Source organism: Heterodontus francisci, chromosome 1, assembly GCF_036365525.1.
Source record: "Heterodontus francisci isolate sHetFra1 chromosome 1, sHetFra1.hap1, whole genome shotgun sequence".
NCBI lineage: Eukaryota > Metazoa > Chordata > Chondrichthyes > Heterodontiformes > Heterodontidae > Heterodontus > Heterodontus francisci.
Window position 1 is genome coordinate 136252621 of NC_090371.1, and position 18850 is coordinate 136271470.

Below are 18850 nucleotides of genomic sequence, written 5' to 3' on the forward strand. Positions count from 1 at the left end.
TTTCTGCACTTCAATCAGAGCTCCCCTCAGCCTTCTCTGTTCAAATGAGAACAACCCCAGACTATCCAATCTTTCCTCATAGCTGTATTTTTTCAGTCCCAGCAACATCCTCGTAATTCTCCTCTGTACCCTATCTGCTGCAATTACATCCTTTCTGTAATGAGGTGACCAGAACTGCACACAGTACTCAAGTTGTGGCCTAACCAATGATTTATACCATTCCAGCATAACCTCCCTGCACTTACATTCCATACCTCAGCGAAGAAAGGAAAGGATTCCATATGTCTTCTTAGTCAACCACATTGTTGTGGGTCTGGAGTCACATGTAGGTCAGACCAGGTAAGGATGGCAGATTTCCTTCCCTAAAGGAACATTATTGAACCAGATGGGCTTTTACGACAATTGATAGTTTCATGGCACCATTACTGAGACCAGCTTTCGATTGCAGATTTTTGATTAATTGAAATTAAATTCCACCAGTTGCCGTGGTGGGATTTGAACCAGTGTCCTCAGATTAGCCGGGGCCTCTGGATTACCAGTTCACTGACATTATTACTACGCCACCATCTCTCCAGTTTTTTTTCCTTCGTTCATGGGATTTGGGCATCACTGGCTAGGCCAGCATTTATTGCCCATCCCTAATTGCCCACGAGAAGGTGGTGGTGAGCTGCCTTCTTGAACCGCTGCAGTCCTCGGGGTGTAGGTGGACCCACAGTGCTGTTAGGAAGGGAGTTCCAGGATTTTGACCCAGCGACAGTGAAGGAACGACGATATTGTTCCAAGTGTGTGGCCTGGAGGGGAACTTACAGGTGGTGGTGTAAGTTCAAAGGAGAACAACCCCAGACTATCCAATCTTTCCTCATAGCTGCATTTTTCCAGTCCCAGCAACATCCTCGTAATTCTCCTCTGTACCCTCTCTAGTGCAATTACATCCTTTCTGTAATGAGGTGATTGCAATCACAAAAATGATGTTGCCTGCACTGCATGCTATCTCAAACCCATTTTTGCCATTCTGTCAAAATTAGGGCTTATTTGTGGATGGTCTGAGCTAATAGCCTTCTTCACTAATGTATAGATTTCCTCTTTTACTAACAACGCTACTCCATCTCCTTTCCCTTTTTGCCTGTCTTTCCTAAATATTGAATACCCTTGGATGTTCAGTTCCCATCCTTTGGTCACCCTGCAGCCATGTCTCCATAATTGCCACTATATCGTATCCATTTACATCTATTTGCACGGTTAATTAGCCTACCTTCCTGCGAATACTCTGTGCATTGAGACACAATGCCTTTAGGCTTGTCTTTTTAACATTCTTAGTCATCTTAGCATTATTTCGCACTATGGCCCTATTTGTTTCTTGCCCTTGATTTCTATGCCTTCCACTTTTGCGTTTTTGTTTCCTGATTTTCGTTTCTATCTACAGAGAAAGGAGCGCAGCCCGAAGAGCGGAGGATTCAAAAAGCGTGCCAAACCACAGTCGAAGAGACAGAGAGAAAGGAGCTCAGCCAGAGGAGCGAAGGGTTCAAAAAGCATGCCAAACCACAGTCAGAGACAGAGAGAGGAGCGCAGGAACGGAGCTGGGTAAAAAAAAAATTGAAAAGTGACAGAGTGACGTCACATTCAACAGAGAGAGCAGGGAAACAGAAAGCATCTGGGGTGAGTATTCAGGTAAGCTTTTAATTTAAATTTAAACAAATATAGAGTAAGACTTGATCGATTTATCAGTATATAAACTAAAAACTAAAGCAGATTAAAGAACTAAAGTGGATTAAAAAACTAAATACCAGTCGGAAATTTAAAAAACAAATTAAAATCTAATTAACTAGAGATGCAGGGCCAGGCGATGTGTTGCACCTGCATGATGTCGGAGCTGGTGGACCCCATTGAGGTTCCTAGTGACCACATCTGTAGCATGTGTTGGCTGCTCGAGGAACTCTGGCTCAGAGTTGATGAGTTGGAGTCTGAGCTTCGGACACTGTGACACATCAAGGAGGGGGAGAGTTACCTGGACACTGTTTTAGGAGACAGTCACACCCCTTGGATTAACTACCTTGATTTCGGCCAGTGGTCAGGGACAAGAGGGTGTGACTATGAGGCAGGTAGAGGGATCCAGGAGGTAGTGTTGCAGGAGCCTCAGTCCTTGACCTTGTCCAACAGATTTGAGATTCTTGCTCCCTGTGTGGACGAGTGCAGGGACTGTAGGGAGGATGAGCAAACTGACCATAGCACCATGGTACAGGGAGCCATTCAAGTGGGAGGGGGGGGGGGGGAGGGGGGAGAAAAGAGAAATATAGTCATAATCGGAGATTGCATAGTTAGGGTAATGGACACTGTTCTCTGTGGCCAGGATTGAGAGTCCCAAAGGCTGCGTTGCCTACCTGGTGCCAGGGTACAGGATATCTCATCTGGGCTAAAGAGGAACTTGGAGTGGGAGGGGAAAGATCCGGTTGTCGTGGTCCACATAGGTACCAATGATATAGGTAGAACGAGGTGAGAGGTTCTGCTGAGGGAATATGAGCAGCTAGGGGCTAAATTAAAAAGCAGAACCAGAAAGGTAATAATCTCTGGATTACTACCTGAGCCATGAGCAAATTGGCACAGGATCAATAAGATTAAAGAGGTAAAGGCGTGGCTCAAAGATTGATGTGGGAGAAATGGGTTCGAATTCGTGGGACATTGGCACCAGTACTGGGGAACGAGGGAGCTGTTCCGATGGGACAGGCTCCACCTAAATCAGTCAAGGCGAATCGCATAACTAGGGCTGTAGATAGGGCTTTAAACTAAATAGTTGTGGGGAGGGTTCAGTTACATGGAAAATTAGGAAGACAAAGTTAAAGGAGAAGGTAGGAGTGCAGGATAGTGATGAGGCTGATCGTTACCAGAAAATAAAAGGAAGGGACAGAACGTGTGAACGTCATATTGCACCAAGAAATTGTACAAGAGTAGGGAAATTTGAAAATAGAACAAATTTAAAGGCTTTGTATCTGAATGCACGAAGCATTTGGAATAAAATAAATGAGTTAACAGCGCAAATGGAGACAAATGGGTATGATTTAGTGGCGATTACTGAGAAGTGGTTGCAGGGAAACCAGGTTTGGGAATTGAATAAAAGGGTACTCAGTATTTCGGAAGGATAGGTAGGAAGGAAAAGGAGGTGGTGTAGCTTTGTTAGTAAAGGAAGAGATCAGTGCTATAGTGAGAAATGATATAGGCACTGGAGATCAAGACGTAGAATCAGTCTGGGTAGAAATAAGAAATAGCAAGGGAAAGAAGTCCCTGATGGGAGTAATCTATAGGTCCTCAAACAGTAATTCCGAAGTGGGGACGGTATAAACCAGGAAATACTGGGGGCTTGTAAGAAATAATCATGAGTGATTTTAATATGCATATAGACTGGATTAATCAAATTGGCAAGGGTAGCCTCGAGGGAGAGTTCATTGAATGTATTAGAGATCGTTTTTTGGAGCAATATGTTGTGGAACCAACTAGGGAGCAGGCTATTCTAGATTTGGTATTGCGTAATGAGGTGGGATTGATTAATAATCTCATAGTTAAGGCTCCTCTAGGGAAGAGTGATCATAATATGATAGAATTTCCAAAATCAGTTTCTGGGCGAGAAACTGGAGTCCCACACTAGCATTCTCGAGTTAAACAAAGGTAATTACATAGACACATTACAAGGACAGATTTGGCTCTAGTGGACTGGGCAGGAAGACTGAAAGGTAGGACAGTTGATGAGCAATGGCAGATGTTTGAGATATTCAATTCCTCCCAACGAAAATATATTCCAGAGAGGAAGATAGATTGTAAGAGGGGGAAAAAACATCCATGGCTAAGCAAGGAAGTTAAGGATAACATAAATACAAAGTCTAAGGCATACCATATTGCAAAGACCAGTAGCAGGCTGGAACAAAGGGTTACTAAAAAAGTAATAAAAGGAGGAAAGGTAAATTATGAAAGAAAACTAGTGCAAAGTATAAAAACAGATAGCAAAAGCTTCTATAGGTATATAAAAGGGAAGAGAGTAGCTAAAGTGAATGTTGGTCCTTTGGAGGATGAGACAGGGGAGTTAAGAGAGGTGAACACAGAAATGGCGGAGACACTAAATCAGTATTTTGCCTCAGTTTTCACGGTGGAGGACACTAGTACCATCCCAATAATAACAGGGAATTGCAGAGATTATAGAAAGGGAGGAACTTAGAACAATCATCATCACTAGGGAAAAAGTACTGAGCAAACTATTGGGATTGAAGGCAGACAAGATGCCAGGGCCTGAAAGGAAGTGGCAGCGGAGATAGTGGATCCGTTGGTTATAATATTCCAAAATTCCCTGGATGCGGGAAAGGTTCCAGTGGATTGGAAAAATGCTAATATAACGCCCTTATTCAAAAAGGGAGGGAGGCAGAAAGTAGGAAACTATAGACCAGTTAGTTTAATATCTGTCATTGGGAAATTGTTAGAATCCATTATTCTTCATTGGCCTCCTTATCTCGAGAGACAATGGGTAAGCGCCTGGAAGTGGTCAGTGGTGTGTGGAGCAAATTGTTAGAGGAAATTGTTAGAATCTATTATTAATGAAGTAATAACAGGACATTAGAAAGTCAAAACACAATCCATCAGAGTCAGCATGGTTTTATGAAGAGGAAATAGTGTTTGACTAATTAGCTAGAGGTCTTCAAAACTGTAACAAGTAAAGTGGATAATGGGGATCCTGTAGATGTAGTATATCTGGACTTCAAGGAGGCTTTTGATAAGGGGCTGCACAAAAGGTTAATGCACAAGGTAAGATCACCTGGGATTAGCGGCAATTTATTAGCTTGGATAGAGGATTGGCTAACCAACAGAAAACAGAGAGTCGGGATAAATGGGTCTTTTTCTGGCTGGCAAGATGTAACTAGTGGGGTGCCACAGGGTTCGGTCCTCAGGCCCCAACTATTTATAATCTACATTAATGACTTGGATGCGGGGATAGAAGGTACTTTATTTTTATTTTTTATTTAGAGATACAGCACTGAAACAGGCCCTTCGGCCCACCGAGTCTGTGCCGACCAACAACCACCCATTTATACTAACCCTACAGTAATCCCATATTCCCCATCACCTCCCCACACTAGGGGCAATTTACAACGGCCAATTTACCTATCACCTGCAAGTCTTTGGATGTGGGAGGAACCGGAGCACCCGGCGAAAACCCACGCAGACACAGGGAGAACTTGCAAACTCCGCACAGGCAGTACCTAGAATCGAACCCGGGTCCCTGGAGCTGTGAGGCTGTGGTGCTAACCACTGCGCAACTGTGCTGCCCCTATAGCCAAATTTGCAGATGACACTAAAATAGGTGGGATAATAAGTTGCAATAAAGAAATAAGAAATTTACAAATGGATATGGATAGGTTAGGTGAATGGGCCTTAATCTGGCAGATGGAGTTTAACGTGGACAAGTGTGAGGTTATCCATTTTGGTTGGAAGAATAGAAAAGCAAATTATCTAAATGGACAGAAACTTCAGAGTGCTTCGGTGCAGAGGGATCTGGGTGCCTTCGTGCATGATTCGCTAAAAACTAGTATGCAGGTACAGCAAGTAATAAGGAAAGCAAATGGAATTTTGGCACTTATTGCTAAAGGAATAGAGTATAAAAGTAGGGAAGTGTTGCTGCAACTGTACAAGGCATTAATGAGACTGCACCTGGAGTATTGCATACAGTTTTGGTTGACTTACTTGAGGAGGGATGTAGTTGCACTGGAGGCAGTTCAGAGAAGGTTCACTAGATTGATTCCAGAGAAGAGGGGTTTGTCTTATGAAGAGAGATTGAGCCGTTTAGGCCTTTACTCTCTGGAGTTTAGAAGAATGAGAGGAGATCTAATTGAGGTATAGATGATGATTATGGGGACCGACAAAATAGACGTCGACAGGATGTTTCCTCTCGTGGGGCAACCTAGAACGAGAGGTCATAGTTTTAGGATAAGGGGTAGCAGATTTAAAACAGAGAGGAGGAGAAATTACTTCTCTCAAAGGGTCGTGAGTCTGTGGAATTCACTACCCCAGAGTGTGGTGGATGCCGGGACATTGTGTAAATTTGAGGAGATAGACAGATTTTTAATTAGTAATGTGTTGAAGGGTTATGGAGAACAGGCAGGAAAGTGGAGTTGAGGCCGAGATGAGATCAACCATGATCGTATTGAATGGCGGAGCAGGCTCGAGGGGCTGAATTGCCTACTCCTGCTCCTAGTTCTTATGTTCTTATCCTTGTTTCCTCCTCCTCAGTCTCCCCGCTCAGGTTCCCATTCCCCCTGCCATTCTAGTTCAAATCCTCTCCAATAGCACTAGCAAACGCCCCTGCAAGGACATCAGTTCCGGTCCTGCCTGGGTGTAACCTGCCCCGCTTGTACAGGTCCCACCTTCCTGGTCATGCAGGCCACTAGACATTTAGATGAGGAGCCCTGATGTCCACAGGTGGCAAGGGTGACACCTTGCATTTAAAGGAATCATGCTACATGTTTGAAAGCTGTATGTAATATCCATTTTTTTCTTTGCTTTTGGAAAATTGATGAAGGTGTTGCCCCTTGCAATTATTAGTATTTTCACTTACTTGGTACATGTGTGGACTGCATACTTTCTGATGTGGCATATTTCTCCTGCAATGCCATGAAAAAAATCCAGTAGAATGAAAGCTTCGTTCTGTGGTAATCTTTACTCCTACAAGACTAATACGTTACAGATGTTGCCTCCTCCAGCAGAAGGTACAGCTCTGTTTCATAAAGCAGATGTTGCAAAGGAAGGTTTCTTCAAAAATCATCAGGTACATGTGTAAGTCTCCAGCTACAGCCAAAGATCATAGATCCTGTTGCATCTCCTTCTGTTGATCTTCATTAAATCCTCTTCCGCATTCAAATTATCCAGTTTAGAAGAAATGCTCATTTTCACCATTTTCTGCAGTGTGATTAAGTGCCAGTATCTTTAGAAAAAAATCCTAAAGACACAATATCAGCAGAAGATCCAGTCAACTACGATATGGAGCAAAATCTAGGATAATGCAACCAAAAGCACAAAAAAGGGGCTTTGGGAGGATGCTACCGGAGTGAAAGCCAGGCAGGGTGGAAGTGAGGAAGCAGGAATTTAGAGCTGGCCCCAGTTCTACCAGGTCTTCACCTTGTTTTTCCCACAATGAGAAATATCATTTTTGGAGAAAATATGGATGCATCACCTGCACAAGCCTTGATGTTGACCCAGGTCCCACTATCGACTGAAATGAGCTGGACCATTAATCAGAGGAGTTGCAAATGGAATCAAACACTGTATCAAAGGACCCCAACTCCAGATCTTACAACAGATGAAAGTTCATTCATGAAGTTGCTTGAAAATGGTTGAGCTAAGAATGCTGCCCTCAGGAACTCTGTCAGCCATTTTGTGGGACTACAAAGGCTGGCCTCTAACAACCACAAACATCTTCCTTAAATGTCAGATAGGGTTACAACCACTGCAATATTTTGTTTTTGACCTCAATAAACTCAATTTTACTACAGCTCTTTTCTGCCATACTAGGCCTTATGCTGCCCGTCAAGAGTAGTTACTCTCACCTCTGGCATTCAGCTCATGTCCAATCTTGGATCAAGGCTGTGGCAAGGTCTGTAATTACAGAAAATTGTTCTAGCAGAACCCCAAACTGAATATTAGTGAGCAGGTTATCAGTTTTTACTATAATTGACTTCCATCACTTTGCTGATGATTGGAAGTAAGCTAATAAAGGAGATAATGGGCAAGGTTAGATTTGTCCTGTTTTTTGACTGAGTATGACATCAAGGAGCCCTAGCAAAACTGAAGTCAATGGGAATCAGGGGAAAACTCTCCGCTGGTTGGAGTCATACCTAGCGCAAAAGAAGATGGTTGTGGTTGTTGGAGGTCAATCATCTCAGCTCCAGAACATCACTGCAGGAATTCCTCAAGGTAGTGTCCTAGGCCCAACCATACTCAGCTGCTTCATCAATGAGCTTCCTTCAATCACAAGGTCAGAAGTGGGGATGTTCGCTGATGATTGCACAATGTTCAACACCATTCGCAACTCCTCAGATACTGAAGCACTCCGTGTAGAAATGCAGCAAGACCTGCAAAATATCCAGGCTTGTGCTGATAAGTGGCAAGTAACATTCGCACCACACGAGTGGTGGGCAATGACCATCTCCAACAAGAGAGATTCTAACCATTTCCCGTTGACGTTCAATGGCATTACCATTGCTGATTCCCCCGCTATCAACATACTATGGGTTAACATTGAACAGAAATTGAACTGGAGTAGCCATAAAAATACCGTGGCTACAACAGCAGGTCAGAGGCTAGGAATCCTGTGGTGAGTAACTCACCTCCTGACTCCCCAAAGCCTGTCCACCATATACAAGGCACAAGTGAGGAGTGTGATGGAATACTCTCTACTTGCCTGGATGGACGCAGCTCCAACAACACTCAAGAAGTTCGACACCTTCCAGGACAAAGCAGCCCACTTGATTGTCACCCAATGCACAGACATTCACTCCCTCCACCACCGACATGCAGTGGCAGCAGTGTGTACCATCTACAATATGCACTGCTGCAACGCACCACGGCTCCTTAGACAGCACCTTCCGAACCCGCAACCTCTACCAACTAGAAAGACAAAGGCAGCAAATGCTTGGGAACACCACCACCTACAAGCTCCTCTCCAAGCCACACACCATGTTGACCTGGAACTATATCACCGTTCCTTCACTGTTGCTAGGTCAAGATCCTGGAACTCCCTTCCTAACAGCTCAGTGGGTGTCCCTACCCCACATAGACTGCAGCATTCAAGAAGGCAGCTCACCACCATCTTCTCAAGGCCAATTAGCAATGGGCAATAAATAGTGGCCTAGCCAGCATCACCCACATCCCATGACTGAATAAAAAAACCTCATCTCTTGAGTTGAGCTCTTTCGTCCATGTTTGAACCAAGGCTGTAACGAGGTCAGGAGCTGAGTGGCCATGGCAGACCCCAAGCTGAGCATCAATGAGCAGGTTATTGCTGAGCAAGTACCGCTTGATAGCACTGTTGACAACACCTTCCATCATTTTTCTGATGATTGAGAGAAGACTGATGGGGCGGTAATTGGCCAGCTTGGACTTGTGCTGCTTTTTGTGTGCAGGACATACTTGGGCAATTTTCCACATTGCCAGGCAGATGCCAGTCTTGTTGCTGTACTGGAACAGCTTGGCTAGGGGTGCGGCAAGTTCTGGAGCACAGGTGTTCTTCAGTACTACTGCTGGAATGTTGTCAGGGCCCATAGCCTTTGCAATATCTAGTGCCTTCAATTGTTTCTTGATATCGCGTGGACTGAATCGATTTGGCTGAAAACTGGCATCTGTGATGCTGGGGGCTTCAGGAGGAGGCACTGCTTGCAAACATGGCTTTATGTTTCATAAGCCATTTACTAAGAAACAGCCTCCAACAAGTCTGAATAAAAAGCGAATGAAAGTGATGTGCTGAAAGAAACTTGTACAATGTATACTCTGCAAGCTTAGTTCCTTTCATGGTCCTTGTATGATTTGTTAATGGAAACAGTTAAATCTCCGCTCAATCCCCTTTGTTCTATAATATTTTTGCATTAGTAAGTGCAAATTATCTTGGGGAATTATAAATGCCATAACGAGTCTTCTGATCTTGAAGCATTTAGAAATAAGGATTTTTATTTTTGTTCTGGCATTATTTGATTTGTGACAATTTTGTTTGTGCAAATGCAAGTGATGTTTTGTATGTAAATATACCTGTAAGGTTGTACTCTGGCTCCTTCTATTTTCTTTCCCAATACTGGCTTCACGACTTCCTCATTTTCCTCAGGGTAAACTGAACATGTAGAATACACAATGGCCTGGACCTTTGGAACTATTGAAAGAAACATAAGCTTAGTTTCAGAAAAGATACCACAAATTTAATTGGCTAAAATCATTACTTATTTCAATGTTGTCACATATATTTTGCCTCAGATTCCATACCCATCAAGATTAAACATTCTCAAGTCCACAGCTACATGTTTGTTTTTCATCATTTGTATCCACCTCATGATATAGAAATTCAAGATAAGAGCAGTTTCAAGTCAACATGGAGATAAGTGGGAATGTATTGGAAATAGGATAAGTGAGCAAGGGCTAAAGAAATACTTAATTTTGTTTCCTCAATACCGTACATTTATTAGTCGCCTTCAGAACACAGGAACACGAGTAGGCCATTTAGCCCCTCAAGTCTGTTCCACAATTCCACGTATCTGTGGCCCAACTTCATATACCCACCTTTGTCCCAAATCCCTTCATACCTTTGGCTAATGAAAATCTATCAATCTGTTTTAAAATTAACAATTGATCTTGTATCAATTGCCATCTGCAGAAGAGATTTGCAAACTTCTACCACCCTTTGCACATAGTGTTTTCTAATTTCACTCCTGAAAGGTCTGGCTCTAATTTTTAAGCTATGCCCCCACTCCTAGACTCTCTAACAGAAACACTTACTTTCTACCTACCCAATTTATTCCCCTTAATATCTTGAAAACAATGAAATCACCTCTTAACCTCCTAAATTCCAGGGAATACAATCCTAGTTTGTGTAATCTCTCCTTGTATCTTAACTCTTGGAGTCCAGGTATCATTCTAGTAAATCTACCATGCACTCCCTCCATGGACAGTATATCCTTGTTAAAGATGTCTAGCCAGGGCTTAGTATAACCGAAGCAGGACTTCTACGCCCTTGTAGACTTGTCCTCCAGATATAAAGGCCAGCATTCCGTAAGTCTTTTTGATTACTTTCTGTACCTGTTCACAACATTATGATCTATGTACCTGAACCACCATGCATCTCCCTCCACCATTGGTGGCCACACCTTCAGTTGCTTAGGCCCCAAGCTCTGGAATACTCTCCCTGCATCTCACTGTCTCTCCACCTCGCATTCCTCCATTAAGACACTCCTTAAAGTCTACCTCTTCAACCAAGCTTTTGGTCATCTGACCTAATATCGCTCCTTTTGTGACACGGTGTCAGACTTTGTTTTATAATGCTCCTATGAAGAGTCTTGGGACGTTTTTATGTTAATGGTGCTACATAAATGTAAGTTGTTGTTGAACCCTCAAGTCTCTTTGGATCTCCACTGTTGCTAGCTTTTCACCACTTAGAAAATACCCTGTTCTATCCTTTTTAGATCCAAAGAGGATGACTTCACATTTGCCTAATTTGAAATCCATCAGTTTTGTTCCTTCACTTAATCTGTTAATATTTTTGTATTTTTACACTTACAATACCATCTATCTTTGTCATCAGCAAATTTGGATGTGTGACTTTCTACCCCATCATAAGGCAAAGGCATGTTCCAAGAGAAATGTTAATAAACTAAAGGTTACACTGCTTTGGGAGCAACTGTCTAACTGACAAAGAATATTTTCATAATGTTTATATTGTTTGGCACTCCAGTGCTGTACTGAGGGAGAGCTGCATTGTCAGAAGCACTGACTTTCAGATCTGACATTAAACTGAGAACCTGACTGTTGGATGCCGAAGACTACATTTTCGAAGAAAAGCATGGGAATTTGCTTGGTATCATGGACATTTATCCCTCAAGCTACAAACAGATTATCTTGTCATTTAATTAATTTTAGTTTCCGGGATATTGCTGTGTGCAAATTGGCTCTTCTATCCCCTACAACCATGCCTACACTTCAGAAGTACTTCATTGATTATAAAGCATTTTAAGAAATCCTGAGGTCATGAAAGGCAATATATAAATGCAAGTTCTTTCCTTTTTTTGAATTATATTATTAGGAAGCAATTGGACAAAACTTTCAATTCGTGGGGGTGTAAAGACAGACAATAACAGATCAGCTGTTCAATGCATATCCCAAAGCCAAATTTCAAAATGGACTATTTATTTTTTATTCATTCATGGGATGTGGGCGTCGCCGAGTAGGCCAGCATTTATTGCCCATCCCTAATTTACCTTGAGAAGATGGTGGTGAGCTGCCTTCTTGAACCACTGCAGTCCATGTGGGGTAGGTACACCCACAGTGCTGTTAGGAAGGGAGTTCCAGGATTTTGATCCAACGACAGTGAAGGACTAATGTTTCTAAATATAAAAGTCTAAGTTGTGGCTCACTGTGAGCAATGGCACCAGTTATTTAATAGTGAATTTTGGATTTTGATGATCTAAATTTTGGATCCTCTTGTCCATTTTTTTCTCCCTTACACTACAGAAACCTCTTCAGCTGCAACAATTTTCACAGGATTGAACTGGTCAATGTTTATGCCACCTTTAATTAAATAAAAACCAAGGTTCATTTCAAGCTTAAAGATGATTATGCAAGATGGTTGAATTTTAGGTTTAATACTCTCGTCACTGGAGCTTTGTTTGTCTACTGACCTAAATTTATTTTGTTTGGAAGATGGTTCGTCTACATCTCAGAACAGCAATTCAACAACATCAATCACATCAGTGATAATTACTTATGCATTTCATTAAACCTTTCCCCAGTGACTATTACCAAAACCCAATGAATACAAACTGCTTAATCTAGTACCTATCATAACCTCTGCATCACCAACTCGTTCTTTCACACTAAACCCTGTCACCAGGTTTCATGGAGGCACCCAAGATCACGTCGTTGGCACCAGCTAGACCTCATTGTCACAAGGCGAGCCGCCTTAAACAGTGTTCAAATCACACGCAGCTTCCACAGTGCGGACTGCGACACCGACCACTCCCTGGTGTGCAGCAAGGTTAGACTCAGACCAAAGAAGTTGCATCATTCCAAGCAGAAGGGCCATCCGCGCATCAACACGAGCAGAATTTCTCACCCACAGCTGTTACAAAAATTTCTAAATTCACTTGTAACAGCCCTTCAAAACACTCCCACAGGGGATGCTGAGACCAAGTGGGCCCACATCAGAGACGCCATCTATGAGTCAGCTTTGACCACCTACGGCAAAAGTGCGAAGAGAAATGCAGACTGGTTTCAATCTCATAATGAAGAGCTGGAACCTGTCATAGCCGCTAAGCGCATTGCACTTTTGAACTACAAGAAAGCCCCCAGCGATTTAACATCCGCAGCACTTAAAGCAGCCAGAAGTACTGCACAAAGAACAGCTAGGCGTTGCGCAAACGACTACTGGCAACACCTATGCAGTCATATTCAGCTGGCCTCAGACACCGGAAACATCAGAGGAATGTATGATGGCATGAAGAGAGCTCTTGGGCCAACCATCAAGAAGATCACCCCCCTCAAATCTAAATCGGGGGACATAATCACTGACCAACGCAAACAGATGGACCGCTGGGTTGAGCACTACCTAGAACTGTACTCCAGGGAGAATGCTGTCACTGAGACTGCCCTCAATGCAGCCCAGCCTCTACCAGTCATGGATGAGCTGGACATACAGCCAACCAAATCGGAACTCAGTGATGCCATTGATTCCCTAGCCAGCGGAAAAGCCCCTGGGAAGGACAGCATTACCCCTGAAATAATCAAGAGTGCCAAGCCTGCTATACTCTCAGCACTACATGAACTGCTATGCCTGTGCTGGGACGAGGGAGCAGTACCCCAGGACATGCGCGATGCCAACATCATCACCCTCTATAAAAACAAAGGTGACCGCGGTGACTGCAACAACTACCGTGGAATCTCCCTGCTCAGCATAGTGGGGAAAGTCTTTGCTCGAGTCGCTCTGAACAGGCTCCAGAAGCTGGCCGAGCGCGTCTACCCTGAGGCACAGTGTGGCTTTCGTGCAGAGAGATCGACTATTGACATGCTGTTCTCCCTTCGTCAGATACAGGAGAAATGCCGTGAACAACAGATGCCCCTCTACATTGCCTTCATTGATCTCACCAAAGCCTTTGACCTCGTCAGCAGACGTGGTCTCTTCAGACTACTAGAAAAGATCGGATGTCCACCAAAGCTACTAAGTATCATCACCTCATTCCATGACAATATGAAAGGCACAATTCAACATGGTGGCTCCTCATCAGAGCCCTTTCCTATCCTGAGTGGTGTGAAACAGGGCTGTGTTCTCGCACCCACACTTTTTGGGATTTTCTTCTCCCTGCTGCTTTCACATGCGTTCAAATCCTCTGAAGAAGGAATTTTCCTCCACACAAGATCAGGGGGCAGGTTGTTCAACCTTGCCCGTCTAAGAGCGAAGTCCAAAGTACGGAAAGTCCTCATCAGAGAACTCCTCTTTGCTGACGATGCTGCTTTAACATCTCACACTGAAGAATGCCTGCAGAGTCTCATCGACAGGTTTGCGTCTGCCTGCAATGAATTTGGCCTAACCATCAGCCTCAAGAAAACGAACATCATGGGGCAGGATGTCAGAAATGCTCCATCCATCAATATTGGCGACCACGCTCTGGAAGTGGTTCAAGAGTTCACCTACCTAGGCTCAACTATCACCAGTAACCTGTCTCTAGATGCAGAAATCAACAAGCGCATGGGTAAGGCTTCCACTGCTATGTCCAGACTGGCCAAGAGAGTGTGGGAAAATGGCGCACTGACACGGAACACAAAAGTCCGAGTGTACCAGGCCTGTGTCCTCAGTACCTTGCTCTACGGCAGCGAGGCCTGGACAACGTATGCCAGCCAAGAGCGACGTCTCAATTCATTCCATCTTCGCTGCCTTCGGAGAATACTTGGCATCAGGTGGCAGGACTATATCTCCAACACAGAAGTCCTTGAAGCGGCCAACACCCCCAGCTTATACACACTACTGAGTCAGCGGCGCTTGAGATGGCTTGGCCATGTGAGCCGCATGGAAGATGGCAGGATCCCCAAAGACACATTGTACAGCGAGCTCGCCACTGGTATCAGACCCACCGGCCGTCCATGTCTCCGTTATAAAGACGTCTGCAAACGCGACATGAAATCGTGTGACATTGATCACAAGTCGTGGGAGTCAGTTGCCAGCATTCGCCAGAGCTGGCGGGCAGCCATAAAGACAGGGCTAAATTGTGGCGAGTCGAAGAGACTTAGTAGTTGGCAGGAAAAAAGACAGAGGCGCAAGGGGAGAGCCAACTGTGCAACAGCCCCAACAAACAAATTTCTCTGCAGCACCTGTGGAAGAGCCTGTCACTCCAGAATTGGCCTTTATAGCCACTCCAGGCGCTGCTTCACAAACCACTGACCACCTCCAGGCGCGTATCCACTGTCTCTCGAGATAAGGAGGCCCAAAAGAATCTATTTCATCACCTTTTGCTAGATTAGTGCATTTCCTCACCAAATTTTCATCAGTCAATTATCTCAAAGTTCCTGCAATAGGAGCTGCTGTTTGCACTGTTGACTAATCCAAGCTGATTTTTGCATACCCCATTATCTAGTGACACGGGCTATGTAATAACGTGCATTTTATTTTCTTTAAGGAAGCAGATTTTCAAGTGGATGTGAAATCTATAAAAACAAACTTTGCCTCCTCTGCATACAGAAACTCTCTATCGATATATTTACAAGCACCAGAACTGCAGTACAGTTAAGTTGGGGTATTCTTGAACAATATGATTGTTTTGATCACATAATATACACACACATTCTATAGCAGATTTTATAGTTTATAATAATCCATCAAGTTCTGATTTACTGAAGACATACTGCAACACCAGAGATAGGAAAATTTTACCATATGCTAACCAGAATTAGAACTATTGAGGCATATGGATAAAATTTAAATATTTATTATTTTGCATCGTTCTTCACAGAACAATGCTGACACTAATATTTTGCATCAGCCCAATTGCTCCCCACTACATCTATTCCTGACATTTCTGCAGGATCTTTTTATCACAAAATTGTATACTTTTTCCCACGATCACAGAGAGAAAATGGTGAGCTGGCAGATGGGTGCAGAGGACTCAGATGAGAGCCTCCATGGGGCGGCATGCAGGAGAGCACTGAATGGGCATGGACACCAAGATTCTGGGTGCATTGGCTGACCTGCCAGGTAGCCTCCTGTCACTTGTCAAGGAGCATGGAGGAGTTTGGCTCCAACTTGGCAGAGGGCAAGGCTTACAGCTTGCCATCTCCGCAGCCTCTGCTCTATCTCAGTGCTGCAGACCCAGAGGCACTGCCACTGCTGTCCCCATACCTGCTTTGTGGACAGGTCACCTATTTCTTTGCCATCCTGTGAGGATGTGGCTACATTCTCCAGCAAAGGTGCCAAAAGCCCTCCAAAAACACTCTAGTATTTTCCGACACTTCCCAATAGAAAAAGTTCCATAAATTTTACTTGTCTGCCACCAGGCTGCCTGGCCCTTTAAATAATGCTACTGCAGGGCCCAACGTGCTGCTTCTAAGCTTCTTTTTTCAGTAGAGGACAAGGCAAGCATTGCCAGGACCAGCGTTGTCCAATTTTGGTATCCTGGCCAGTTGGGCTCTGTGACATCAGTATTCAGACACATGCAAGGGAGGCACCTGTGTGCATCCAAATCAATGAAGAACACTGTGCGAGCCATGCAGGTAGCAACCCATGGCACTGCCTGCCCACGAAGAGTCAAGGCAGGTCTGCATACCGCAATTACAAGCTACACATCAAATTGATTCCCACTCATTCTCTCCACATCTACCCTATTCAACCCATTTAAATCTTAATATTCCTCCCTCCACTGCACCCGACTGATTGTCAAACAAAGGATTATTTATGATTCATGGCTGTTGCTCAGATTAGAGAAGGATTGCAAGTGTTGTACCACAGGAGTCAGTGGTGAGTCCACTTTTGCTAGTCATGATGTTCCTTTAAGATCCTAGTATGCTATTAGCTATGGGCCAGGATGCAGTCACATGACTACTTGCCAGACTTACTCTGTAACTGGAACACCAAGAGACCAGCCTTGTAAATAGATAGCTCTGCACTGTATATCCTTGTTAGCCGTTTAATAAACTTGTTTGAAATCTTCAATCAACATAACTCCACGCATCTCATTTACATTGCATCAGCCAACATAAAAAGGTTCTCATTACATGGTGACAGCTGTGGTGAGAAGACAAAATTCAAGATTTAAACAGCTTTAAAGACTACCTACAGCTCGAAGAGAAAAAGTTTAAAAAAAACACTGGCCCAAACAGTGTAAAGGAAAAAAAAACTCACCTCAAGCTATTGACAGCAGAGCGCTGAATGACAGACTGCAAATCAATCATTGTGATCAGGTGAGTCAGAATCCCCATTGAACAAAAAAAGCTATGAGGTGCTTGCAAATATGATTTTTTTTTTTCTTTTACTAAGCCTTTAAAGACAAACGGGAAAACCCAATCCCTATCTCAGGCTGATCAATTGTTTTCAAAGATTCCCCAGGCTGATCAGGTTGGTGCCATTACAGAAGGTGCCTGACAGCAAAAAGCGTGGGAAACCTCTATTTATGCAGCTTGAGCTATAAATAGAAACCATTAAATCATTCCAGCGTGAAGAGCTTTCATTCACTCAGCCCGAGTTTGAAAAAATACTCATACCACTCAACCGTGATGAATTACCTATTGATCTGTTGTATAAACAAACTCTTTTAAAAAAAAAAAGCACTCAAAATGCCTATTACACAGCTGTATAAAGACAGACTAGCGCGCTGGAAGGTAGATAAACAGAAATCACTGCTGAACACCTGCAGCCATAAGTGAGTTGAAAGAAGAGAATTTCTTTTTAAAGGAAAGTATAGTCACAGAAGCAAGTTCTTAAAGCAAAAGAACAGCAGAAAGATGGCTACCAAATTTCCTAGCATGAACTGGAAAGCCTTGGATATCCTATCTGAGTTCCAATTGTTCAAACAGAGAATGTAGTTATGCTTCACAGACCAAATAATTATAGAACCAGAAAAACAGGCTGTAAAACTGATAGCAATTGGAAATGAGGGATTACACAGAATCAATACCTCAGACATATCTGAAGAGGATCCAGAAAGATATGAAAAGTGCTGGAAGACCAACACAGATTAAGAGTGAATTTTAGAATTCACCGCCTAGAATTGATGTCCTACAGGCAACAGCCACAGGAATTAATAGACCAGTTCGTCAGCAGATGCCAAAGTAAGGGCAACAAATGCGACTTCTCAGAAACTGAGCTGTCAGACCGAATAATGGAGCTGTTGATTGTATCAACACCCATTGAAATGCTTCAGAAGGACCTCTTGGTGGGAAAAAAGTCACAGCATTGATGAACTACTGGAAGATGGCAGGAAATACGAAGCCATTGTAACTGGACAACAACATCTGCAAGTACTAGGTGCAGCCAACAGTATCGGCACCATAACCAGGTCAAAAAGAGCAAGAAAGCTGTGTGTTAAATGCCGTCTGTCCCACTCTTGGCGAAATTGCCCTGCATTCTGTGACCTGTACAAGGCATGCAGTGCAAAAAGGTCACTGGGCCTGCCTATGCAGAAATTCTGGCTCCAAAGACAGTCAGAAGCCACAGTAGGACATGAGCCAACAGAAGACAGCCACAGCAACAGGACAACAGCAGCAAGGAGAGCTCCAGAGACCTGTGTAAACGCAAGCTGATACACAAAATCACCAGCGAAGAAGACCCAAGACAAGACTCGGAGAGAAGCAGTTCTCAGACAGAAGACGAACAGGCATTCGACATTGTGAACCTGACACATCACATTGATGCAGTCAAACAACTGGAAGCTTTCGCCACTATTAACATCATGTGCCCAAAGCCGGCAAGCAAGCACTCAAGGTCAAGATTGACACTGGCGCTAGTGCAAATATCCTACCAGTCTGAATCCTCAACAATATGTACTGGAGCTGCTGGAGATCAATGATACAACTGACAACTGCCAAGCTATCTGCTACAATGGGTCACCCATCTCATGCAGTGGCACATTAACAATGCAGATAT

At 43.7% G+C, this 18850-nt stretch overlaps 1 protein-coding gene across 3 annotated transcripts in view; it reads right to left on the bottom strand.

Moving 5' to 3' along the window:
- Nucleotides 1–18850, bottom strand: part of LOC137372492 (putative methyltransferase NSUN7) — a 168348-nt gene that overhangs the window by 34841 nt on the left and 114657 nt on the right. For all 3 annotated transcript variants that reach the window (XM_068036371.1, XM_068036380.1, XM_068036365.1), the window contains one exon: nucleotides 9772–9889. In XM_068036371.1, coding sequence (XP_067892472.1) covers nucleotides 9772–9889 — 118 coding nt within the window. The remainder of the gene's footprint in view (nucleotides 1–9771; nucleotides 9890–18850) is intronic.